The sequence below is a fragment of the Triturus cristatus genome, chromosome 4_1 (genome assembly GCF_964204655.1).
Source record: "Triturus cristatus chromosome 4_1, aTriCri1.1, whole genome shotgun sequence".
NCBI lineage: Eukaryota > Metazoa > Chordata > Amphibia > Caudata > Salamandridae > Triturus > Triturus cristatus.
The window spans coordinates 36,255,333-36,281,933 of record NC_140585.1 but is presented as its reverse complement, the minus strand read 5'-3'; the positions used below and the strand labels follow the sequence as shown (position 1 = coordinate 36,281,933).

Below are 26,601 nucleotides of genomic sequence, written 5' to 3'. Positions count from 1 at the left end.
GGGGCATGTGAAGGGCTGGTCCTCCATGCCCGGCTCTCAGGTCGGGGCATGTAAAGTCCTGGTCCTCCATACGGGCTCTCAGGTCGGGGCATGTAAAGTCCTGGTCCTCCGTGCCCGGCTCTCAGGTCGGGGCATGTAAAGTCCTGGTCCTCCCTGCCCGGCTCTCAGGTCGGGGCATGTAAAGTCCTGGTCCTCCATGCCCGGCTCTCAGGTCAGGGCATGTAAAGTCCTGGTTCTCCGTAAGGGCTCTCAGGTGGGAACAAGACATCTGGACCTGAGTGGCCACAGCAGTGGCGCTCACACACAGGGACTCCTCTCACATCAGGGCACTGTGATGCTTTTCTCTGCAGGACCCCTGCAGTTTACCTGGGCATCTTGAACAGAAAAGGCCCTGCCAGGGTGGTGCCAGGCTTGCATCCTACATGGTACCATTTGCACAGGTCACCTCGCTTGATCCATCAGACTTTTCAGTGGGCAGCCAGTCTGTGACGGTGTCCCCAGTGACAGAGCTGGTGGCCAGCCTGTTACTGGGAAGGCCGCCATCCTCCATCTTTGTCATGGGTGGGGGGCGCAGAGGAGGCCGCCGTCCTCAATCTTTGTCATGGGTGGGGGACGCAAAGGAGGCCGCCGTCCTCCATCTTTGTCATGGGTGGGGATGTGGAGGAGGCCGCCATCCTCCATCTTTGTTATGGGTGGGGGACGCAGAGGAGGCCTCCGTTCTCCATCTTTGTCATGGATGGGGTACGCAGAGGAGACCGCCGTCCTCCATCTTTGTCATGGATGGGGGCCGCGAAGGATGCCCCTGACCTCCATCTTTATTATGGGTGGGGGACACAGAGGAGGCCGTCGTCCTCCATCTTTGTCATAGGTGGGGCACATGGAGGAGGCCGCCATCCTCCATCTTTGTCATAGGTGGGGCACGCAGAGGAGGCCGCTGTCCTCCATCTTTATCATGGGTGGGGGTCGCAGAGGAGGCCACAGTCTCCCATCTTTGTCATGGGCGGGAGATGCGGAAGGCAACAGACGAGACAAGTATCCTGTTTTTATGGAATGAGTGAGTCTCTTTGTATTCTACTTGAGGTGAGTACTGAGGGCATGGCCGAGGGCTGTGCATCTTGTTTTGCCTTCCACTCACTTTAGGACCCTAGGTGCACAGGTTGGCATCACTAGACAGTGGGGGGCCCTGTTGCTGATTTTGTGAGACATGGATTCCCATCTTGCCTTAGATGGCATATGTCTTGTTGTAGCTCAGAGCTTCTGTTTGATCTTTGAGGTGTGGAGTAGTGCAGCATGGCCTGCAGAGAGCATGCAGCGAGTACTGAGTGTCCATAGCAACCTCTGTCTGAGAGCCTGCACCTGTTTGACTAGAAGGGAGACTGATGAAAGTGTCCAGACACCCCTACGGGTGAAAGTGCTGCGCTATACAAATATTGATTGATTGATTGATTGATTAATATCTCTCTCTCTCTTTCTGTCCATTCCAGGCCCAGTTCGTGCCACTGTCCACATCCTGCTGGCCCTCTTGGCCTGCCACCCTGTCCTGCCCTCGTGCCCCAGCCTCTGCACCTGCTACTTTTCACCCCCTACCGTCAGCTGCCAGTCCCATAACTTCTCCAAGGTGCCCATGGGCATCCCACCCACTGCCCATCGCATCTTCCTTCAGAACAACCTCATCACTGACCTGCGGGTGGGCGTCTTCGGCCCTCACACCATCAAACTCTGGCTGTACTCCAACAACGTGACCAACATCCAGACCGGGGCCTTCTGGGACCTGCGCAGCCTGCAAGAGCTGGACCTGGGCGACAACCGCCACCTGAGGGCGCTGGACGCCGACACCTTCCGGGGTCTGTCCCGACTCCAGTCACTGCACCTCTACAGCTGCCAGCTGACCAGCCTGCCCAGCCTCATCTTCAGGAGGCTGTACAGTCTGCAGTACCTCTACCTTCAGGATAACCTACTCCTGTACCTGCAGGTGAGCAGGGCACCACCCACTCATTTAGGAGGTCAATGGGGGAGACATAGTGTCATAGAGTTTGGGGACATGGGACCTGATTTTTACTGTGCCACCTTCCAGGAGATATCTAGAATGGACACCATCGAAACACTTCCCACCTAGGATCAAAACAAAGACAACACACTTCCAACCACACACACTACACAGTGTAGCGTGCTACCTACGTAGGCAAGTGCTTCAGTACCCCACATAGGCGGGGTAAGTCCTAAATAAATGTTGCAGTACAATAGTTAGTAGTGCCTGCAGGTTAGAGGGGTGCCAGTCACCTGTCTGGGAGGGAAACTGAGGGTTGGGGAACCAGTCTCTGTTTTAGGAGATCTATTGAGGGGGCAGGGTAACGAGTCAGGGGGCAAGGGGTCATAGGACCCGAGCTTCACTGTATTACATTACAGAAGACCTGTGCAGCCTGTGATAACCTGCTGAGCTATCTACAGGTAAAAGTGCCACCAGTCGCCCTTAGGAATGATCTATAGTGGGAAGGGGGCAAGGGGTCATGGGACTTGGGGTTCACTGTATCACACTACAAAAGACCTGTGCAGCCTGTGATAACCTGCTGAGCTATCTACGGGTGAAAAGCCACCAGTCGCCCCTAGGAATGATCTATAGACGGACGGGGGAAGGGGTCATAGGATCCGAGTTTCACTGTATCACATTACAGAAGACCTGTGCAGCCTGTGATAACCTGCTAAGGTATCTACAGGTGAAAGGCCACCAGTCACCCTTCCTATGTTGTACAGGGGGAAGGGGTGAAGGGGTCATGGGCACTGAGCTTCACTGTATCACATTACAGAAGACATGTGCAGCCTGTAATAACCTGCTGAGCTATCTACAGGTGAAAGGCCACCAGCCACCCTTAGGAATGATCCATAGAGGGAGGGGGGCAAGGGGTCATGGGTCTTGAGTCTCACTGTCCCCACTAACAGGAGATATTTCCATCCTGAGCTTGTATTTCCAAATATTGAATACAAAATGCCAACCTGCAAGAACAGACCCACTGCACAGTATCATCAAGGTAGCCTTGCCTAGGTGAAGGTAGAATCACTCTTCTGACGTCATATCTGCGCATTATTCTTCAAGTGGATATCTAGGAGTTGAGATCGCTATAGGCAGATATTCAAAAGTCAGAGTTGTCGTACCTCACCCAGCATACAGTACCTGTCTCTACAGGAGAGCCTGCCGCTGTAGGCCTCCACCTTGGAAATGGTTGATGGGACGCAACCTGTCTTGTGTCACCTTACGGGAGACCTATGAACGGCCTACAGCACTTGTACCTACAGAACAGCCTGGTGCTGCAGGTGAGAGGGGCACAGACCGCCCTAGAAATGATCATACAGACTCAAGGGGCGTGGCGCTCCGCCCATCATCTCGCTGTGTGGTGCCACCTTACAGGATACATATGGACAGCCTATAGCAGCTGTACCTACAGGACAGCCTGGTGCTGCAGGTGAGAGGGGCACAGACCGCCCTAGAAATGATCATACAGACTCAAGGGGCGTGGCGCTCCGCCCATCATCTCGCTGTGTGGTGCCACCTTACAGGATACATATGGACAGCCTATAGCAGCTGTACCTACAGGACAGCCTGGTGCTGAAGGTGAGAGGGGACAGACCACCCTAGAAATGATCATACAGACTCAAGGGGCGTGGCGCTCCGCCCATCATCTCGCTGTGTGGTGCCACCTTACAGGATACCTATGGACAGCCTATAGCAGCTGTCCCTGCAGGTCACCTGCTGTTGGGGCACCATCCCTCCAGAGGGGATGGACCTCACGATGCAGAGGCAGTTGAGCTTTGGAGTCGCAGAGCTGTCGCGCTCCTCTGCGTTTGATGGTGGCCTCGTCTTTGATGGACGTGGACCTAGAGGGGTTATGAGCAGTTTTGACCACATCGAAGAGTTGCTTCAGTCGGGTCTCAACTGAGCCCAGCAGGGATCGAAAGTCGTTGGATTTCTCCCAAAAGATGTGGGTTTTTTTACTGGGACCAAGTATTTCTGAGGCCAGTGAGGTTAGTGGTGGAGGGCGACCATCCCCGTCTCTTTTCTGAGACCCTGGGGGGTTTCCTATCCTGGTGATGTCCTTGTTGAGAAACGGCGCTGCCGGTTGAGGGCGTTTCTTTTTGGTTTGCTGCGGAGCTCCGACATCAAGCTCATCAGAGAGGCTGCCAAGCTGTGGGGGTCACGGCGTTCACATTTGAGTTGGGGTCTATGGGGGGAAATGTCTTCTGAGCGGTGGCGCCAAGAGTATTGATGTCTGTTTCCGATGTCTGGAAACCAGGAGTTACTGTTTTCATTTGACCTGTCATCACGGTGGAGAGTCCTAGGGAGGTGGGGCTAGGGAGGGGGTCAGTCCAGTCTCCCGTGACGGGAGCCTTCACTGAGCGCATGTGGTCTTTGGAGAGTACCCGTTCTAGCGCGGAGCCTGTAGGGTGTGTGGGCTGGAGCTGAGGTTGGGTCAGATCATGATTGTTGGGAACGGAGGTGACGTGGTTCGCCGTAGAGTCTTCTGCGGCGCCCCAGTGAAGGTTGGCGTCTTCCAGAAGGATCCGTTTGTCGCTCCGGGTGGTTTGGTCAGGTATGAGGTCAGTGCATTCCTCGACAAAGGCCGCGTTATCACCTGGTGGGTGGTACATGGCATTTATTCTGATGGGAGAGTGGTGCTGAGGGTGCAGTGAGGCACTGAAGCCTGGGGAAGGGGAGGGGACATCTGGTACCTCCTTGCACTACAGTGAGTCTCTGTAGTCTATAGGATGTCGCCCCGACTCCGCCTACTCGGTCCTTTCTGAGGATGGGGCAGTTTGGAGGAAGTAGAAGATCAAAGGTGTTGTGGGGTGGGAAGTGTCGCTGAACCAGGTCTCAGTCGGGGTCAGAGGTCAGGGTTGTATTGAGAGATGGTGTCTCACCGCAGGTCTGCAGTGGTGGAGCGTGGCGAGGACAGATGAGGTCATGGATTTGGTCTGAGGGGTCTGAGGGGTCTGAGGGGCTTTGGTTATTATGGAGAGATTGTTCCGGGTAGCAGGCTCTGCCCTTGACAGGACTTGTGCTTGGACCGGTTGAGGAGAGAGTTGGGATTCTGTGCCGGGTGGAGGGGTCTAGGGTTCGAGGTGATGGTAGGAGGAAAAGGAGTAGAAGGGATGGGGGTAGCTAGGTGCTGTTGGTTGCCAGCAGGTCGGCAGTGTCAGCTTGGGGGAGAGAGGGTGTGAGTCTTGTGGGGCGTGGTAAGCGCCACTCCTGGGTAGCAAGTACCGAGGATGGGGGGTCTTCAGCTGGGGTGGGCGATAGTCTAAGAGGGATGAGTCTGGAGTTTAGCTGGAGTACAGTCTCGTCCTTGTGCTCTAGGCGGTGGATTTGGGGGGACAGGAGATGGGTGGAGAGGGCTTTGACAGGTGGGCGGGGGGGGGGGCATGTGGGGTTGGTGTGTGTGTTGGAGAATAAGTTGTGTGGGTGATCGGGCCGAGAGGAGTGTAAGGTGCAATGAAGCGGAGCCCCGTGAGGTGATGGGTGTTGTGTGGTCTCAGTGGGGTTGTGAAAGGTGGTCTTCGTGGTGGTAATTAAGTGAGGTGGGGTGGGTGCCAGTTGCTGTGTGCTGATGTCATGTGAGGGGAAGGAGTGAAGTGAGCGATAGAGAGTGATGTGTAGCCAGGGTGAGTGAGGGGGTGTGTGCATAGCCAGGACTAGTAGATTTGGGAGAGGTTCGTGATCCTGTGAGCGGGTGGGTGACAGCGAGGTAAGCCAGGGGTGTGGTTGTAAATGTGGGGGTTCGGTGTGGCAGGAGAATTCTTGTGAAATATAACGTGGGGGCGGAGGTGGGGTATTGTGAGCAGGAGTCAGATGAGGGGTGTGTAAAGTGTCACATCAGAGGGATTGTAGCCGGTGTTGATGAGGGGTCTGACGCTGTTGATGGGGAGAATGGAATAACCCGCGGTGGGTCAGTGATGAGTGTGCAAGTGTGGAATGGGGGAGGGGAGTGGGGGGTCACTGGAAGGTTGTCATTGTGGAGGAGGGGTGGTATCTGTGTGTGTGTGTGTGGGTGTGTGTGTGTGTAAGGTGATTGGGGGTGTAGATGGGCATGAGAGGGTGGAGTGTGGTAGGATGGGCTGGTCTGTGTGTGATGCGGCCGGAGGGGTCATGCCAATGGGCTATGGTTGGTGGGCTGCTAGTTGTGACACGTTGAGGAGATGTACATGATTAGGTAAACAGGAGGGAGTAGGGAATGGAGTAATTTGGGGGGCGAGTAGTTGGATGTGGGAGGTGCCGTAGGGTTGGGGAGGGTAGGGGTACCCTGTTAGGGGTAGGTATCAAGAGCACTGATTTTGGGTAGGTGGGGGGGTTGAAGTGTGGGTTGAGTTAAGCATGTGGGGTAGGATGGCTTGTTGGGGGAGTCAGGGTGCGTTGGAGGAAGCAATGGGGAGGGCTGGGAAAGAATGTGGTCAGAGAGTGAAACGTCACGTGCGGATGTGTGGACGGAATCCGAACCGCCCCGTCACTGCAGACGGAGACACGGGTGGTCCACGGAGCAGTGATGAGGGGGCATCGTGAAGCTTGCGGCCATGATGAGTGTGAGTAGAAGATGTCGCATTGAGTCTGTTCTGGGTGACGCTGGGCCAGGAGGTGGCGGTCGTCTAAAGAGACCGAGGTCACTTTCACTCTTTCCATATCGGCCACCATCCTATTGATCAGCAAAGAGGTGTCTGGAAACCTTCCCGGTGATGTGTTTAAATCTTTTTGTTGAGGTTTTGGAGAAATTCGGCGGGTATATGATCTTGAAATAGTTGATTGCAGCTTTCTCCATCTTGGCAAACATTGTGAGGGATCGTGGGAGTTTGACGTCATGCCTCGTTTAATGTCATCATGTCTCTTCTGTAGCTGACCTCATTCCACTGAGCGGAGGGTTGCAAACCATACATAGGCAAACCTGTGACGTCTGCACCTGGCACTCACCCCTCCACCTTTTTAGTTATTTATTTATTTAGTGCATTTTTATTAAGCGTGGACATTACCCAAAGGTGTCAGAGCGCTGTACAATAGAGCTAGTTACGTTACAAGAGAAAAGTGGTACAAAATATAACATTACACAGACTAAAAATGAAGGGTACACAAACACAAAATCTAACACAGCACACAGGGGTGAGGAATGTACAGGAAAAATACAAATTTACAACGAAGAGCAAACTTCCAAGAGGGGCCGGAGTATGAAAGTATTAGTCCTGAAAGTGTCTTTGGAAGAGAAGAGTTTTGAGTTCAGCTTTGAAGATCCGGGTAGAGGAGGTGGCGCGGAGCAATGGGGGAAGTGAGTTCCATATTCTCACCGCATTGCCTGAGAAGGATTGCGCCATCGATCTTTCCCTTTTGAAGACGGGGGGCTCAAGCAGAAGCTTTTCCGCTTTACGAGCCAGGGAAGGACGTGTGCAAGGCTTTGTGGGTGATGCAGGCAGTTTTGTAAATAGATCTTGCCTTGATCGGAAGCCATCGCAGAGAGGACAGGATAGAAGTGATGTGGTCGCTTCGTTTAGACCCTGAAATGAAGCGAGCTGCTGAATGGAGGATGGATTTGAGAGGGGAGAGGTGGGATTTGGGTAGGCCCGTCAGAAGAGAATTGCAATAATCCAGTCTAGAGAGAACCAGTGATTGTAGCAAGGTTTTTAAGTCTTTCTCCGGGAAGAACCGACGGATCCCCCATAGAAGGCGCAACTGGTACCGTGCGTTCTTGGCAATAGAGTTGATGCGGGAGATTAGGTTGAGTCTTTTGTCAAGTATGACACCTAGGGATTTAGCGCTGTCGACAATGATGGGTTTGTTGTTGAGCAGGTTCAGCTGATCCATCCACGATTGAACAGGAGGAGGTGAGAGAGAGGTCGAAAGGAGGAGGAATTCAGTTTTGGTGGGATTTAGAATGAGTTGGTGAGCTAACATCCAGTTGTGGATGGAGTTTAGAGTAGAGTCGAGCAAAGAGAGATCGTGTGCGGAAGACACCTCGAGGTAGATTTGAGTGTCATCCGCATAAAGATGGTAATGGATCCCAGATTTGCTTAGGAGGTTCCCTAAAGGTTCCAGGTAGAGATTAAACAGAGTGGGTGCCAGGATAGAGCCTTGAGGGACACCTTGACCTACTGCCAATGGAGATGAAAGACTGTTCGCTATCTTAATCATTTGGGATCTGTCTGAGAGGAAAGAGGCAAACCATTTAAGCACTGTGCCATCCAATCCCATTCTCTGTTGAAGAGTGTTGAGGAGGGTGCTATGATTAACAGTGTCAAAGGCTGCAGAGAGGTCAAGAAGAATGAAATGAAATGAAATTAAATTAAAAATTATGCTTGTATAGCGCGTAACTACCCGGAGGTCTCGTCGCGCTTCAACAGATTCTTAAAACAAGCTCCATGGTGCATTAACACGTTTTTGCAAACAAATGTGTTTTTAGGGCTTTCCTAAATGCCAGCCGATTATTAATCTGTTTTATGCCCAAGGGAAGGGAGTTCCAGAGTCTGGCAGCAGTATGGGAAAAAGAGCGGCCGCCCCATCGAGCTTTGGTAACCTTTGTTGTGGTTGCTAAATGCAATGAACCGGAGCGAAGAGCTCTGGGAGGAACGTAGGGCACCACAAAGGGGAACAAGATGGCAGGAAGGCACGATTCCCCGGAGTCGAGTATATGCAGCGCATCATCAATCACTTGCAGCAGGGCTGTTTCAGTGCTGAAATTTTGGATGAAACCAGATTGGAAAACATCTAGGAGATTATTGTCCATAATATGTAGGGAAAGTTGTTTCGCAACACATTTTTCAGTGACTTTCGAAAGAAAAGGGAGGTTGGTGATAGGGCGGAAGTTGTTGAGGTCGGTTGCATCAGCGGGCCCCTCCTCCCGGGGTGCCCAGTAAGCTGTCTGTAGCACCTCTCTTGTAGTAACTGTAAGTTGGAGCTCACCCCCAGTGTACTCTGGGGTGATCCTGCCCACTCATTGGCTGAGAGGTTTCGGTTTAACTTTTTTGACCGAGCTTCTTGCTGGAGGGGTGGGGGGCGTGGCCTATCTTGTGGTGGTCCTGGCCTGGCCCACTGCAGACAGAGCTTGAGCTCAGTACGGGGTCCCCCTTTAAGCAAACCGTGTTTCTAATCAAGCTGCTACTCCTCTCTTCCCATCCTTCCTGAAGTGACCAGAGCAGCGCAGACTCCTCGTCACAGAATGCCGACAGACACAAAAGCCCTCTCATCCGCGCCTCCCATGAAAGGAGCCCTGACTCCCCCACTGTCCGAGGCTCACCACTCACTCATTCTCCGCGGGCTCGGCTCCTGGCGCCATCACTTTCACGGGGTCCAAACTGATTGAATTAGAAGCGTTGAATTCGAATTTCACCAGAAGCATAAACACATCTAAACAGTCAATCCTCCCACGTATCGCCCCATTACTGGGTGCAGTAGAAAGGAGGGGGCTGGAGCATGCTAGGCACTAGTGGAAACATGGGCGGTGCAAGCAGTGTGTCCCTCCTGTGCCCACACATGTCTCCACTCCAGCCGCCCTGCATACAAGGTCCAGCGAAAGAAAACAAGCCAGAGCCCTGGGAGTCAACAGGCCGACGGAGAAGTGACTCTACGTCAGACTCATGTGGGCTGGTGAGTTCAGCACATGATGGGGTGTCTGAGAGGCTGGGAGGGCTGCAGGAGTCAGACACATGTAGGCTTGCTAGTGCATGGAGAGTGTTCGTGAGTTCAGCACATGGTGGGGGGGTCTGACAGGTTGGGAGGACTGCAGCAGTCAGTCACATGAATGCTTGTTAGTGCTGGAGAGAGTTCATCTCGTGATGGGGTGTCTGACAGGCTGGAGGGCTGCAGAACTCAGACACGTAGACTTGTTAGTGCTGGAGAGAGTTCATCTCGTGATGGGGTGTCTGACAGGCTGGAGGGCTGCAGAACTCAGACACATGTAGGCTTGGAGAGAGTTCAGCACATGGCAGGGGTGTCTGGGAGCAGGCCTGGGCGGTAAATTCCGTTCCGCTCGCGGAATTTACGGAATTTGGGTATTTTCACGTTCCGCGGAGAACGCGGAATTGCCCAAAATTCTGCGTTCTGCGGCTTCGCAGAATTTTTTGCTTGTTCGTGTTCTCAAAATGCGTGTTTGCAAGATATTTCCCCACGAGCACGCAAACAGTGTTAGCGAACAAGAAAAAAGCATCGCGTACAAGTTATTCCGCATGTTCGCAGAATTTCTGTAGCTCGCGGAGATTTTTTAACGTTTCGCGTAGCTTTGCGTAGCGCGACTACACAAATTTTGCCCACCCCTAGCTGGGAGGGCTGCGGAAAGTCAGATGCATGTAGGCTTGTTAGTGCATGGAGAGAGTTCATCATATGATGGGGTGTCTGACAGGATGGAGCGCTGCAGAGAGTCAGACACATGGAGGCCTGTTAGTGCTGGTGAGTGCAGCACATGATGGGGTGTCTGAGAGACTGGGAGGGCTGCAGAAGTCAGACCCATAGACTTGTTAGTGCTGGAGAGAGTTCATTACATGATGGGGTGTTATGGAGGCTGGGAGGGCTGGAGAAGTCAGACACTTGTAGGCTTATTAGTGCGTGGAGAGAGTTCAGCACATGATGTGACATGAGACAGCCTGGAGGGCTGCAGAAGTCAGACACGTGCAGGCTTGTTAGTGCTGGAAGAGATCAGCACATGATGGGGTGTCTGACACTGGCTGGGAGGGCTGCAGAAGTCAGACACTTGGAGGCTTGCTAGTGCATGCAGAGAATTCAGCACATGGTGGGGGTGTCTGGGCGGCTGGGAGGGCTACACAAGTCAGACACGTAGACGTGTTAGTGCTGGAGAGAGTTCAGAACATGATGGTGTGTCTGACAGGTTGGGAGGGCTGCAGAAGTCAGACACAGGTAGGCTTGTTAGTGAGTGGAGAGAGTTCAATACAGGATGTGGTGTCTGAAAGGCTATGAGGGCTGCAGAAGTCAGACACATGTAGGCTTGTTATTGCTGGAGAGAGTTCAATACAGGATGTGGTGTCTGACAGGCTGGGAGGGATGCAGAAGTCAGTCACATGTAGGCTTGTTAATGCGTGGAGAAAGTTCAATACAGGATGGGGTGTCAGGGAGGCTGGGAGGGCAGCAGGAGTCAGACACATAGGCTTGCTAGTGCATGGAGAGTGTTCGTGGGTTCAGCACATGGTGGGGGGTCTGACAGGTTGGGAGGGCTTCAGCAGTCAGACACATGTATGCTTGTTAGTGCTGGAGAGAGTTCAATACAGGATGGGGTGTCTGACAAGCTGGAGGGCTGCAGAAGGCAGACGCATGTATGCTTATTTGTGCATTGAGAGAGTTCAGCACATGATGGGGTGTCCCGGAGGCTGGGACGGCTGCAGAGAGCCAGACACGAATGCTTGTTAGTGCTGGAGAGAGTTCGTTCTAGAATGGGGTGTCTGACAGGCTGGAGGGCTGCAGAGAGTCAGGCACATGTAGGCATGTTAGTGCATGGAGAGAGTACAGCACAGGATGGGGTGTCTGACAGGCTGGGAGGGCTGCAGAGAGCCAGACACGAATGCTTGTTAGTGATAGAGAGAGTCCAGTATTGGATGGGGTGTCTGACAGGCTGGAGGGCTGCAGAGAGTCAGACATGATGGGGTGTCTGAAAGGCTGGGAAGGCTGCAGAAAGAAAGACATGTGTAGGCTTGTTAGTGCATGGAGAGAGTCCAGCACATGATGGGGTGTCTGACAGGCTGGAGGGCTGCAGAGTGTCAGACACCTGTAGGCTTGTTAGTGCTAGATAGAGTTCAGCGCATGATGGGGTGTCTGGCAGGCTGGGCGGGCTACAGAAAGTCAGATGCATGTAGGCTTGTTAGTCCTGGAGAGAGTTCAATACAGGGTGTGGTGTGTGTCTGACAGGATGGAGGGCTGCAGAGAGTCAGACACAGGTAGGCTTGTTAGCGCATGGAGAAAGTTCATCACATGATGGGGTGTCTGGGAGGCTGGGAGGGCTGCAGGAGATGAGACACACGCAGGCTTGTTAGTGCTGGAGAGAGTTCAGCTCATGATGGGGGTCTAAAGAGATTGGCATCATGCCAATTAAACAAAACGCCCAGGTACAAGAAGTCACATCACACACCCTTGGATGTCTAAAGATATCACAGGTTTTACCCCTTGTACCATTCTTGACCCCCCAACAGCTTCCTATTATCTGTCGAGGTTTTAGGGATCAGGCCCGTAGTATGAACTCTCAAGAGTAAATAGGGTTCTGTTTACTGCCCGTTCCTACCCTGTCGTCATGATGAACTGTGAGAGACATGGTAGCAAGACCCCTGGATTTTGATGCTGCCCCACATTTACAAAACAATGTAAACTTAGGGATGGGCCAAAACCTCACGCCTCCCAAGGGGAGGCGCCAGAAGGAGAAATAACTTGAGTTTTCCTTGTTTTTCCTCTTTCCATGTGGGCTGCATTCTGCAGCACATGTGGAAAGAGGAGAAACCCTCCTAGGATTACTTTTGTTCAGGAAGGTGCCACTTCCTGCACTTAAACAATCCTGTTGACAGCACAGGCCCCCTCGCACCATGATGCAGAGGTGTCTGCGTTGGCGCTAGGCTGCCGAAACGGCACCAGAGCAAGGAGAAAAAACAGAAATGCACAGTTAGATAAATACGGTGCATTACTGCACTTTCACTTTGACGTAGGGCAGCACAGCAAGGAGACTTGCTGTGCTGCCCTATGCCAAAACCCAATGAATGATGCCCATAGGGTTCCTTTATATCTTCTAAGGTTGCACGTGCCTCCATGTCGTGCACAATTGCACAATACTTTGAGGCAAATTTATGCGCCTTGTGTCACGTTTGTACCACACAAAGTGGTACATGCATGACTCAAGGCTCGAGTCGGATTTATGAAGCCACACAAAGCCACATTGTGCCAGCTTTGAGTGGCCTCACAAAGCCACATTGCATCACCTTTGAGCGGCCTCACAAAGCCACATTGCGTCAGCTTTGAGCGGCCTCACAAAGCCACATTGCATTGGCTTTGAGTGGCCTCACAAAGCCACATTGCATCACCTTTGAGCGGCCTCACTAAGCCACATTGCGTCAGCTTTGAGCGGCCTCACAAAGCCACATTGCGTCAGCTTTGAGTGGCAACAAAGCCACATTGCGTCGGCTTTGAGTGGCCTCACAAAGTCACATTGTGTCAGCTTTGAGCAGCCTCACAAAGCCACATTGCGTCAGCTTTGAGTGGCAACAAAGCCACATTGCGCCGGCTTTGAGTGGCCTCAAAAAGTCACATTGCGTCAGCTTTAAGTGGCCTCACAAAGCCACATTGCGTCAGCTTTGAGTGGCCTCACAAAGCCACATTGCGCCAGCTTTGAGTGGCCTCACAAAGCCACATTGCGTCAGCTTTCAGTGGCCTCACAAAGCTACATTGCATTGGCTTTGAGTGGCCTCACAAAGCCACATTGCGTCAGCTTTCAGTGGCCTCACAAGCCACATTGCGTCGGCTTTGAGTGGCCTCACAAAGCCACATTGCGTCAGCTTTGAGTGGCCTCACAAAGCCACATTGCGCCGGCTTTGAGTGGCCTCACAAAGCCACATTGCGCCGGCTTTGAGTGGCCTCACAAAGCCACATTGCATCGGCTTTGAGTGGCCTCACAAAGCCACATTGCGTCGGCTTTGAGTGGCCTCACAAAGCCACATTGCGCCGGCTTTGAGTAGCCTCACAAAGCCACATTGCGTCGGCTTTGAGTGGCCTCACAAAGCCACATTGCGTCAGCTTTGAGTGGCCTCACAAAGCCACATTGCGCCAGCTTTGAGTGGCCTCACAAAGCCACATTGCGTCGGCTTTGTGTGGCCTCACAAAGCCACATTGCGTCAGCTTTGAGTGGCCTCACAAAGCCACATTGCGCCAGCTTTGAGTGGCCTCACAAAGCCACATTGCGTCGGCTTTGAGTGGCCTCATAAATATTGAGTAAGGCAAATCAGCGCAAATCACTGTGTCGCCTTATTCAAATATCTTTATTTCTCCTCGTTACTTCCTCTAAAAGAAGAAAACTCCTCTATGGATTGTTTTTGTGCAGGAAGGCGTTACTTCTTGCATAAAACAACCCTGTCTGCAGCAGAGGCACCCTTGCGCCAAGGTGCACGTGTGCCTGTGCTGGCGCTAGGCTGCCAAAGGGTGCCAGTGCAGGGACAAGAACAGGAATGTGTCATATTCTTTTAAATACGATGCATTCTGCCCTTTCCCTGTCACGCAGCGCAGCGCAGTATAGTGACTTTTTTGTGAATATGCCCTTAAAAGCCTCCTTTAACCTCATCGCCGCTGGGATGTTCCGGAAGGCCGCCATTGTGCAGCTGGTAACCCGCGAGCAGGGTGTGGAGTCTGTGTCAGCCCTCTCCTTGAAGAAAGGAAGCATGTCTGAAGTGTCTGCTGTGCGCCTTAACTCTTCACTGCTCTCTTAGGTCTGTGGTTCTTACCAGCGATCAGGGCCAGCCTGGGAACCAAAACCGGCCCTGGCTCGGGGTTGCGGGTGCCGCCGAGCTCTTTGCCAGGGCCGGTTTTCGGCCGATTTTGTTAGAGGGACGATTTTGCAGCTATGCTGCAAAAACAGCCCTGTAACAAAAACGGCCCCCAGGGGCCCAAAACCAGCCCCCACCCGTGTGGCGCACCGGGGGTTTGCCCGGTGCCCGCTACGGCCAGTCCGGCCCTGCCAGCGATGTCCCCCACAGCCCCCTCATGTGGTGGACGGTGGGTGGTGCTAGAATCATCCTGGCACCCTCACTTCAGGGTCTGCCGGCCTGATCTGGCCCGAGCCGTAGTCTCGTCACTCCCAGCCAGGCTGGCACTTCTGTAAGGTGAGGTAAGGTAGCAGACCCAGGGTGCCCCCTCTAGGTGCCCCAAAAGTAACAAAATAAAACTGAAAAATGACCTTTATACTATAGCACAGTGGTTTCCAATCTGTGGTTCAGGGGCCCCTGGGGCTCTGCGGAGCCTCCCCAGGGGGTCCGTGACTACTTGGAAAATTAAATAATATTAACAGATTAATGAAGCGTATATAAATAAAGAACCTAAATGTACAATTGAAAATTTAAAACGTACTGTAAACGTGAAGGGATTTGAAACGGGAGGCTACAAATTAAATGAATATCTCAGATTGATTCGTGGGAGCAGCGCAGGTGCAAACAACACATTATCGTATGCAGGGGGAGGGGCCGCAATTGAATTTAGAAAAGCTCCAACCTTTCCAGTAAAATTAAAAAGTTGACTTTCATTTATTTATATGTGTTTGCAAATTAAATAAAACGCCAGCATTTGTGTATTTGTTTGATGAATGTATTTCTCTGGCTTTTTTGTGTATTGTTTTGCAGTTCAAATCATCGACAGTGCTTAGGAGGGGGCCCCCGGCTACCAGTAATGAGTCGGTGGGGGGGGTCCCCAGATTCCAATGATTGGGGGTCCCTGGGTTCCAGTAATGATTACTTGGGGTCCCCAGAAGTCAAAAGGTTGAGAAGTATAGCATAGGAGGGGCACACCAGAGTCTGGGGACATTTGTTGTTAAGCCTCATCCCTTTCACGTCACTATGTTCACATAGACCCTGCACTGTTCACCCTGGCTCTGCCAGTTGGCAATGGTCAGGCTTGTTTCCTGCTCTGGGCTCAAGGAACCCTGGGAGTCCCTGTGTACAGACATGGTTTGGTAAATCCAGGTTTCAGTCCAACAGGGCTCCCACATACACTTGTAATACAGCACATGCAGGCACTAGGTCTGATGGAAGCAGCTCTGCTATGAGCAGTCTTGTGTCTTGTCCTCTAGGTGGTGTATCTTTCTCAACCTCTTTCTTCTTTTCTCTTGGAAACAGGACGACCTCTTCATTGATAACTCAAACCTCACGCATCTCTTCCTGCATGGGAACCGGCTCCGGGTACTCTCCGAGAATGTGTTCCGTGGCCTGATGAACATGGACCGCCTGCTTCTGCACATGAACCGCCTGCACGTCATCCACCGCTGGGCCTTCCGCGATCTCTACAAAGTCACCATTCTCTACCTCTTCAACAACAGCCTGACCAACCTATCTGGTGATACCATGGGGGATCTGCCGTCCCTGGAGTTTCTGCGTCTCAACGGCAACCCCTGGGCCTGTGACTGCCGCGCACGCTCGCTCTGGGCCTGGTACCACCAATTCCGCATTTCCAGCTCTGATGTTCTCTGTGTGTCACCACCTGAGCGCCGCGGAATGGATCTTCGCTTCCTAGCAGAGGAGGACTTTGTCTCCTGTCCAGGGTCAACCACCGGCCAGGGTAAGAATGGTGTAAAGGCCAAATGGAAGCCCAAGGTCATTAATGGCAACGGTGGTGCTCAAACCGCCAACGGAGGCACAAGGGTCAACGGTTCATCCAACAACCTCTACGGGCTGGGGGATGGGAGAGTTGATGGCAGTGTTCCCAACCCGTCTACTCTCTACAAGGACCTTCCATCCAATGACATCTACAGCCCAAAGTATGATGGCCCTACGGAGGAGGACTACTGGGGGGGCTACGGGAGTGAGGGAGAACTGCAGAACTGCATTGGGCTGGACTGTCCCATTGACGGTAGTTCAAGCCTGTTCCAAGCGAGCTCCTGGACCGTCCACCTCATCATCTTGCTTCACCTCTGCCTCCTGGTACTGAACCGACAAGAGCTTTGATCCAACTCGGGATCAGTTCCGGCTCCCCTGCACCTTTGGAACTCTAGGCACTGGCCGGACCCCTGCGGTGGGAGAGGCCAAAGGGCATGGATTGGCCTGCCCTTTCTGCGACTAGGTCTGCAGGAGGAAGAGAGACTGGGCTGGCACGAGCAAACCCAAAGCAAGAGAGAGTCTTACATATAAAGAGCTGATTTAAAAAAAAAAAAATTGACCAAATTTGTCAAAGAAACTGATTTTCCATACTCAAGAACTGCCTTTTAAAAGTCCATTCTCTAGAAACTTTGAATTCAGGACATAAATGGTACTCCGTTTTACCTCTGTCGTCAAAACATATCCCGTCAGCGAGAAGCTGGTATTTGAAACTCTCATGTCAACGAGAAGCTGCTATAGAAACTTAGAGTGAACTGTGGCCTTCTGTTACATCACATTTAATGGCACTAGTGATAGTAATGGATCTTACAGAAATAGGAATGTTTAATGGTTGAAGATGTCCTTTTCATTAAATTAATACTTTTTTAAATCTCAGAAGCGCTCATTGGTTTGTAAGGGATCTAAGCCATTACAGGATGGTGCAGCTTACACGTGGGCGAGAGCTCATCTTGACTCTGTAGTCGATTTTCAGACTCCATTGAAGGAAATCTAGCCGCCATTGTGGAACATAGTATTTTTATAAATATTGAATTGTTATTTTAGCAGAAAACCATGGGATGCCTCAGCTCTATGAAGCATTATTTATTTTCAGATTCCATTAAACAAGTAGTTATTACTAACCTTTTAAAAAGATGAAGTCACTTTGGAACTTCCTTACATTCTTTTCAAATGCTAAGAAATAGCAGCTATTTTTTTTTCAAAACACTCATTAGCTAGTCATATAAAGAAAACATTTCTGTTCCTTCTTGGCGTACCTGACCCACTCTTGTTGCGTCGCTGTAGAAGCACGTTGCCCAAAATGGCTGCCTTGCTTAACCCTATTTCGAGCCATTCCTAGCGAGCATGTCCCGCATTGTGCCTTCATTAGGGCTAACAGACGCTTCCAATGTTATCCCAGAATCCTCCCCGCTTCTCCATGGCAAGATGGCCGCTGCAGGAGCATGCTGCGTTTTTGCCTTCTTTTCACCTCGAGTAAAATTTGCACAAAGGGCAGTGTGAGTGGAACGAGTGTACAAGGAGCACTGTCAGTAAAGGCAAACAGCAGCCCGCAGATGTTTATAATAGGTGCACCTGGCGACTCACCGTGGTGTAGATTCACAGCTCTGCTCGCTTAGGGGGTACTGAGCCCCATCACAGATCTTTGCGTAAGATCTCACACAAATTGCTGTGCTCCTTCCTCAGGGTTTCACTTTCTGAGCTTCATAGAAAGAGTACATAAATCCCAAGGCATACGTTTAGGCAAGAAACACACCATTTTTTTGCGAAAAAGGACATTAGTTTAAGTTCCTCACCTTGATCTAAATGCCAGTCAATGCGAAAATTAATTTTTCCCAATTTTCTTTCTACATATATCAGTTATGAGTTCTCACATGCAGAGCTCGTGAGTTTTACAATGTTTAGGAGTGACAAATATTTATTAGCAAACTTAACATCATACATAATAATAGAACAAAAGTGTGGACATTATTGACAAGAAGTCTGGAGGTGACATCAGTGAAATAAAAAATAATGTAAAAATATATATAGGCAAGGCTTCCAAAGGCAGTCAAGCACCACTCCGATGTGTCGAAGTCTTCTCTTCCTATCCGGTGAAGAGGCCTGTTGCAGGGCCCCCTGTGGTGAGATAGAGTCCCGAAGCCGTTGCATCTCTCAAGAGCTTCAGTGCATGCAACTCTGTCCAACTCTACTTGTAGGGTTCCATTTCTCGCCATTACACCAGGTGTGACATTGGTATGGCATGACATAAACTGCTGTGAGTGAGAACTGAGGCTATCCTCTAATGTGTGAGTCTCACTCGCAATGAGTGAGGCTTGAGTTCTCTGCCAAAATTGGCACATATGTAAGTACTAGTCAGTAGGGTGACAGTAACGTGTTAGCCATTGGGATCAAAGCGCCTTACAAAATACTTCTTATTCTCATCAAGTCTAGCATCACACGGTCCTCTTCAGTTCCTGGGCGGATTCAGCTTCAGGCTGCAGGTCAGTCACGGATGACCGATACAGATAAGAGGAATGTGCTGAGGATGTGACCAGTGGCTTCTGAGGGGGAAACCATTTTGTAAACAGTAACACTGATGCAATGGACATTGACACTGCTCCAATGAGAACATGGGGGCACGAAGAAGGAGCGGAACAGCATAACATGCTCCTGGAACAAAGAGGTGCTAAATATGGCAGGTTTATCTAGGGGTGTTTGATTTCAAATGTGATCCTGTGTGTAAAGAGGGGCATCTATAACAAAAGAAATCAAACTCTTTTTGTAATACCATGAGCATCTTTCTTTCATCACTGAAGAGGGCTATAACCACCTTACACGCTTCTCCAACAACCTATCGCAAAATTCAGAACGTCTGCCCCATAAACTATGAATATTGATTAACTTTGGGGGCTTTACATAGTGCTGCGGTGGCCACAAAGTCCTCCACTGGAGTCCTGTGGATAACCGAGCCAAGGACAAACACATATTGGCTTTAATGAGGAGCTGGAAGCGTGCTACAGACATTATCACATTCATTCTTCACTTTAATGCAAAACTAATATGGACTGTTGTCTAACGTATTTATTGTGAGGACTGAAGACCGATTAAAAGGCGATATGTTTGCAGGTCTGTTTGTGGCGTGTTTAATTAACACCACTGTTTCTGTTGGAGTTAATGTTTAATTGTGCTGCTATTTTCAAGAATCTGTTTGTTGACATGGTTCCATGATTTCTGTTGTAGAAACTAAGTCTGGGCAGTGAACTCCGATTGCGGAGTTTGCAGAGTTTTCCACACGCCGCGTTATGCGGATCTTGCGCGGAGCATAGTTTTTCCCTCGCTCACGCACGTCAACATCAAGATGGCGCGCGTGAGCAAGGAAAATTCACTTCCCGGCGAGATTTTTCCTCGTTTGCGATCGTCAACATCAAGTTGGCGAGCGCGAGCATGGAAAATCAAGCTCCCGGCAAGATTTCTCAACGCGAGCGGACAGATTTCTCAGTGCGAGAGGTTGCGTATGATTGCAGCAGCTCACATTGAAAAACTGTCCATTCGACTCAAGAGAGAGAAAGGAAGCAGTGCCCGCTTGCGATGTGTATGGTGCGGACAAACACCTGGCACCGAAAATCACCACAAACTGCATTTATCCAACGCACTCCACTGCTTGCAGAGCTCCGCGTAGCACGGCAGAGTTTTTTTTTTTTGCACTTCACAGCGGATCTCCGAGAACTTCGCCCAGGCTTAGTAGAAACTAGGCTGCCTTCAAGAAAAAAGGTCTATGTAATTTGTACAAATCCCTAATATTATTCCTAAAACCTCCACGTGATCTATCAATGGATTCTCACTTTAAACAAGAGGTGTTCAATACTTGACCATGCAGGCAGAATCTATCCACATGTTCAGCCCATGCAGGCAGAATCTATCCACATGTTCAGCCCATGCAGGCAGAATCTATCCACATGTTCAGCCCATGCTGGCAGAATCTATCCACATGTTCAGCCCATGCAGGCACAATCTATCCACATGTTTAGCCCATGCAGGCAGAATCTATCCACATGTTTAGCCCATGCAGGCAGAATCTATCCACATGTTCAGCCCATGCAGGCACAATCTATCCACATGTTTAGCCCGTGCAGGCAGAATCTATCCACATGTACAGCCCATGCAGGCAGAATCTATCCACATGTTTAGCCCATGCAGGCAGAATCTATCCACATGTTCAGCCCATGCAGGCAGAATCTATCCACATGTTCAGCCCATGCAGGCAGAATCTATCCACATGTTCAGCCCATGCAGGCAGAATCAATCCACATGTTTAGCCCATGCAGGCAGAATCTATCCACATGTTTAGCCCATGCAGGCAGAATCTATCCACATGTTTAGCCCATGCAGGCAGAATCTATCCACATGTTTAGCCCATGCAGGCAGAATGCCAGGTGCAATTAAATACAGTTCAATAAATGAAAATCACGTACACTGTGGCTATTGTCAATAATGGCACTGGCCATGCTCCATGCCTTTATTGGGCACCCCCGTTTGAAACTTGTATAAGCAACTATTGTATTAATTGGCTAGCTATTCCCAACAGCGCAGAGCACAGCAATGAAGAGGCGCCATGACTTTGTCTATTTTCTGGAAGAAGCAAGTTCTCCTCCACTTTTTCACAAAATATACAGGGAGAGATTTAGACCCTGGTGGTTGTACTCAGTGCATCACGGCAGCGCAGAGGTGTATCCCCAGCCGCGACAGACATGCAGCTGCCATCTTTAAAGATCACTGCTTGCTTAGCAGAAATCAATCACAACCTCCCAAAGCAGAATGTTATTTTTCTAAAACAAAAAACGAATGACCCTGCATTCCTAGGAGTTTTCTCACAGGGTGTGGGAGTCATTTGTTGTTTCAGTTTGAGGCTTCCAGACATTTCCTGTCAGTCCCAAAAAGAAAAAAGTACATCAGAATGTCTGTCATAAACAAGGTGGACGGTCTGTATACTTACAGTGAAGACGCAGTGTCTATCTAGTCATAAGGGCAAGGTTTCTACAGGGGCCCCTCTGGAGGAGACATGATGGTCTGAAGGACTTACCGTGAATCCCTGTGTCTATCTAGTCTTCGATGTAAGGTTTCTGCAGGGGCCCTTCTGGAGGAGACATGATGGTCTGATGGACTTACAGCGAAGGCCCTGTGTCTATCTAGTCTTCGGTGTAAGGTTTCTGCAGGGGCACCTCTGGAGGAGACATGATGGTCTGATGTACTTATAGTGAAGGCCCTGTGTCTATCTAGTCATCGGTGCAAGGGTTCACAGGAGCCCCTCTGGAGGAGACATGATGGTCTGGCGTTCTTAGAATGAAGGCCCTGTGTCTATCTAGTCTTCGGTGTAAGGTCTCTGCTGGGGCCCCTCTGGAGGAGCCATGATGGTCTGATGTACTTACAGTGAAGGCCCTGTGTCTATCTAGTCTTCAGTGCAAGGTTTCTGCAGGGGCACCTCTGGAGGAGACATGATGGTCTGATGTACTTATAGTGAAGGCCCTGTGTCTATCTAGCCTTCGGTGTAAGGTTTCTGCAGGGGCACCTCTGGAGAAGACATGATGGTCTGATGTACTTACAGTGAAGGCCCTGTGTCTATCTAGTGTTTGGTGTAAGGGATCACAGGGGCACCTCTGGAGGAGACATGATGGTCTGATTGACTTACAGTGAAGGCCCTGTGTCTATCTAGTCTTTGGTGTAAGGTTTCTGCAGGGGCACCTCTGGAGGAGACATGATGGTCTGATGTACTTACAGTGAAGGCCCTGTGTCTATCTAGTCTTTGATGTAAGGTTTCTGCAGGGGCACCTCTGGAGGAGACATGATGGTCTGATGTATTTACAGTGAAGCCCCTGTGTCTATCTAGTCTTCGGTGTAAGGTCTCTGCAGGGGCACCTCTGGAGGAAGCATGATGGTCTGATGGACTTACAGTGAAGGCCCTGTGTCTATCTAGACTTCGGTGCACGGTTTTTGCAGGGGTACCTCTGGAGGAGCCATGATGGTCTGATGGACTTACCGTGAAGGCCCTGTGTCTATCTAGTCAACGATGCAAGGGTTCCCAGGAGCCCCTCTGGAGGAGACATGATGGTCTGGTGTTCTTAGAATGAAGGCCCTGTGTCTATCTAGTCTTTGGCGTAAGGTTTCTGCAGGGGCACCTCTGGAGGAGACATGATGGTCTGATGTACTTATAGTGAAGGCCCTGTGTCTATCTAGTCTTCGATGTAAGGTTTCTGCAGGGGCACCTCTGGAGGAGACATGATGGTCTGATGTACTTATAATGAAGGCCCTGTGTCTATCTAGTCTTCGGTGTAAGGTTTCTGCAGGGGCACCTCTGGAGGAGACATGATGGTCTGATGCACTTACAGCGAAGGCCCTGTGTCTATCTAGTCTTCGATGTAAGGTTTCTGCAGGGGCACTTCTGGAGGAGACATGATGGTCTGATGTACTTACAGTGAAGGCCCTGTGTATCTAGTCTTCGGTGTAAGGTTTCTGCAGAGGCACCTCTGGAGGAGACATGATGGTCTGATGGACTTACCGTGAAGGCCCTGTGTCTATCTAGTCTTCGATGTAAGGTTTCTGCAGGGGCCCTTCTGGAGGAGACATGATGGTCTGATGGACTTACAGCGAAGGCCCTGTGTCTATCTAGTCTTCGGTGTAAGGTTTCTGCAGGGGCACCTCTGGAGGAGACATGATGGTCTGATGTACTTACAGTGAAGGCCCTGTGTCTATCTAGTCATCTGTGCAAGATTTCTGCCGGGGCACCTCTGGAGGAGCCATGATGGTCTGATGGACTTACAGTGAAGGCCCTATGTCTATCTAGTCTTCAGTGTAAGGTTTCTGCAGGGGCACCTCTGGAGGAGACATGATGGTCTGATCCACTTATAGCGAAGGCCCTGTGTCTATCTAGTCATCGGTGCAAGGTTTCTGCAGGGGCACCTCTGGAGGGGACATGATGGTCTGATGGACTTACAGTGAAGGCCCTGTGTCTGTCTAGTTATAGGTGCAAGGTTTTTTAAGGGGCACCTCTGGAGGAGACATGATGCTCTGATCGACTTACAGTGAAGGACCTGTGTCTATCTAGTCTTCGGGGCATGGGTTCACAGGGGCACTTCTGGAGGAAAAATGATGATCTGAGTGACTTACAGTGAAGGCCCTGTGTCTATCTAGTCTTCGGTGTAAGGTTTCTGCAGGGGCACCTCTGGAGGACACATGAATGTCTGATGTACTTACAGAGAAGGCGCTGTGTCTATCTAGTCATCTGTGTAAGGTTTCTGCAGGGGCAGCTCTGGAGGAGACATGATGGTCTGATTGACTTACAGTGAAGACCCTGTGTCTATCTAGTCTTCGGGGCAAGGTTTCTGCAGGAAAACCTCTGGAGGAGAAATGATGATCTGATTGACTTACAGTGAAGGCCCTGTGTCTATCCAGTCTTCTGTGTAAGGTTTCTGCAAGGGCACCTCTGGAGGAGACATGATGGTCTGATGTACTTACAGTGAAGGCCCTGTGTCTATCTAGTCTTCGGTGTAAGGTTTCTGCAGGACCACCTCTGGAGGAGACATGATGGTCTGATGCACTTACTGTGAAGGCCCTGTGTCTATCTAGTCTTCGGTGTAAGGTCTCTGCTGGGGCCCCTCTGGAGGAGAAATGATGGTCTGATGTACTTACAGTGAAGGCCCTTTGTCTATCTAGTCATCGGTGAAAGGATTCTGCTGGGGCACCTCTGGAGTAGACATGATGGTCTGATGTACTTACAGTGAAGGCCCTGTGTCTATCTAGTCATCGGTGCAAGGTTTCTGCAGGGGCACCTCTTAAGGAGACATGATGGTCTGATGGACTTACTGTGAATCCCTGTGTCTATCTAGTCATCTGTGCAAGGGTTCACAGGAGCCCCTCTGGCGGAGACATGATGGTCTGGTGTTCTTATAATGAAGGCCCTGTGTCTATCTAGTCTTCGGTGTAAGGTCTCTGCTGGGTCCCCTCTGGAGGAGCCATGATGGTCTGATGGACCTACAGTGGAGGCCCTGTGTCTATCTAGTCTTCGCTGCAAGGTTTCTGCAGGGGCACCTCTGGAGGAGACATGATGGTCTGATGTACTTATAGTGAAGGACCTGTGTCTATCTAGTCTTCGGAGTAAGGTTTCTGCAGAGGCACCTCTGGAGGAGACATGATGGTCTGATGTATTTACAGTGAAGCCCCTGTGTCTATCTAGTCTTCGGTGTAAGGTCTCTGCAGGGGCACCTCTGGAGGAAGCATGATGGTCTGATGGACTTACAGTGAAGGCCCTGTGTCTATCTAGACTTCGGTGCAAGATTTCTGCAGGGGCACCTCTGGAGGAGCCATGATGGTCTGATGGACTTACAGTGAAGGCCCTGTGTCTTTCTAGTCACCGATGCAAGGGTTCACAGGAGCCCCTCTGGAGGAGACATGATGGTCTGGTGTTCTTAGAATGAAGGCCCTGTGTCTATCTAGTCTTCGGTGTAAGGTTTCTGCAGGGGCACCTCTGGAGGAGACATGATGGTCTGATGTACTTATAGTGAAGGCCATGTGTCTATCTAGTCTTCGATGTAAGGTTTCTGCAGGGGCACCTCTGGAGGAGACATGATGGTCTGATGGACTTAGAGTGAAGGCCCTATGTCTATCCAGTCTTCAGTGTAAGGTTTCTGCAGGGGCACCTCTGGAGGAGACATGATGGTCCGATGTACTTACAGTGAAGGCCCTGTGTCTATCTAGTCTTCAGTGTAAGGTTTCTGCAGGGGCACCTCTGGAGAAGACATGATGGTCTGATGCACTTACTGTGAAGGCCCTGTGTCTATCTAGTCTTCGGTGTAAGGTCTCTGCTGGGGCCCCTCTGGAGGAGACATGATGGTCTGATGTACTTACAGTGAAGGCCCTTTGTCTATCTAGTCATCGGTGAAAGGTTTCTGCTGGGGCACCTCTGGAGTAGACATGATGGTCTGATGTATTTACAGTGAAGGCCCTGTGTCTATCTAGTCATCGGTGCAAGGTTTCTGCAGGGGCACCTCAGGAGAAGACATGATGGTCTGATGGACTTACCGTGAAAGCCATGTGTTTATCTAGTCATTGGTGCAAGATTTCTGCAGGGGAACCTCTGGAGGAGACATGATGGTCTGATGTACTTTCAGTGAATGCCCTGTGTCTATCTAGTCGTCGGTGTCAGGTTTCTGCAGGGGCACCTCTGGAGGACACATGATGGTCTGATTGACTTACACTGGAGGCCCTGTGTCTATCTAGTCTTCGGTGCAAGATTTCTGTAGGAGAACCTCTGGAGGAGACATGATGGTCTGATGAACTTAGAGTAAAGCCTCTGTGTCTATCTAGTCTTCTGTGTAAAGTTGCTGCAGGGGCACCTCTGGAGGAGACATGATGGTCTGATGTACTTACAGTGAAGGCCCTGTGTCTATCTAGTCATCGGTGCAAGGGTTCACAGGGGCACCTCTGGAGGAGACATGATGGTCTGATGCACTTACAGTGAAGGCCCTGTGTCTATCTAGTCTTTGGTGTAAGGTCTCTGCTGGGGCAGCTCTGGAGGAGACATGATGGTCTGATTGACTTACAGTGAAGACCCTGTGTCTATCTAGTCTTCGGGGCAAGGTTTCTGCAGGAAAACCTCTGGAGGAGAAATGATGATCTGATTGACTTACAGTGAAGGCCCTGTGTCTATCCAGTCTTCTGTGTAAGGTTTCTGCAAGGGCACCTCTGGAGGAGACATGATGGTCTGATGTACTTACAGTGAAGGCCCTGTGTCTATCTAGTCTTCGGTGTAAGGTTTCTGCAGGACCACCTCTGGAGGAGACATGATGGTCTGATGCACTTACTGTGAAGGCCCTGTGTCTATCTAGTCTTCGGTGTAAGGTCTCTGCTGGGGCCCCTCTGGAGGAGAAATGATGGTCTGATGTACTTACAGTGAAGGCCCTTTGTCTATCTAGTCATCGGTGAAAGGATTCTGCTGGGGCACCTCTGGAGTAGACATGATGGTCTGATGTACTTACAGTGAAGGCCCTGTGTCTATCTAGTCATCGGTGCAAGGTTTCTGCAGGGGCACCTCTTAAGGAGACATGATGGTCTGATGGACTTACTGTGAATCCCTGTGTCTATCTAGTCATCTGTGCAAGGGTTCACAGGAGCCCCTCTGGCGGAGACATGATGGTCTGGTGTTCTTATAATGAAGGCCCTGTGTCTATCTAGTCTTCGGTGTAAGGTCTCTGCTGGGTCCCCTCTGGAGGAGCCATGATGGTCTGATGGACCTACAGTGGAGGCCCTGTGTCTATCTAGTCTTCGCTGCAA

The 26,601-nt window shown here is 50.8% G+C and overlaps 1 protein-coding gene across 1 annotated transcript in view; it reads left to right on the top strand.

Annotated features, from left to right (window-relative positions):
• Positions 1-19,403, top strand: part of RTN4RL2 (reticulon 4 receptor like 2) — a 32,090-nt gene extending 12,687 nt beyond the window's left edge. Inside the window, exons 2-3 of the mRNA XM_085651422.1 lie at positions 1,485-1,972; positions 15,826-19,403. Of these exons, the coding sequence (XP_085507548.1) occupies positions 1,625-1,972; positions 15,826-16,650 (1,173 nt within the window). The 5' untranslated portion in view covers positions 1,485-1,624 and the 3' untranslated portion in view covers positions 16,651-19,403. The remainder of the gene's footprint in view (positions 1-1,484; positions 1,973-15,825) is intronic.
• The last annotated feature ends 7,198 nt before the right edge of the window (positions 19,404-26,601 follow it).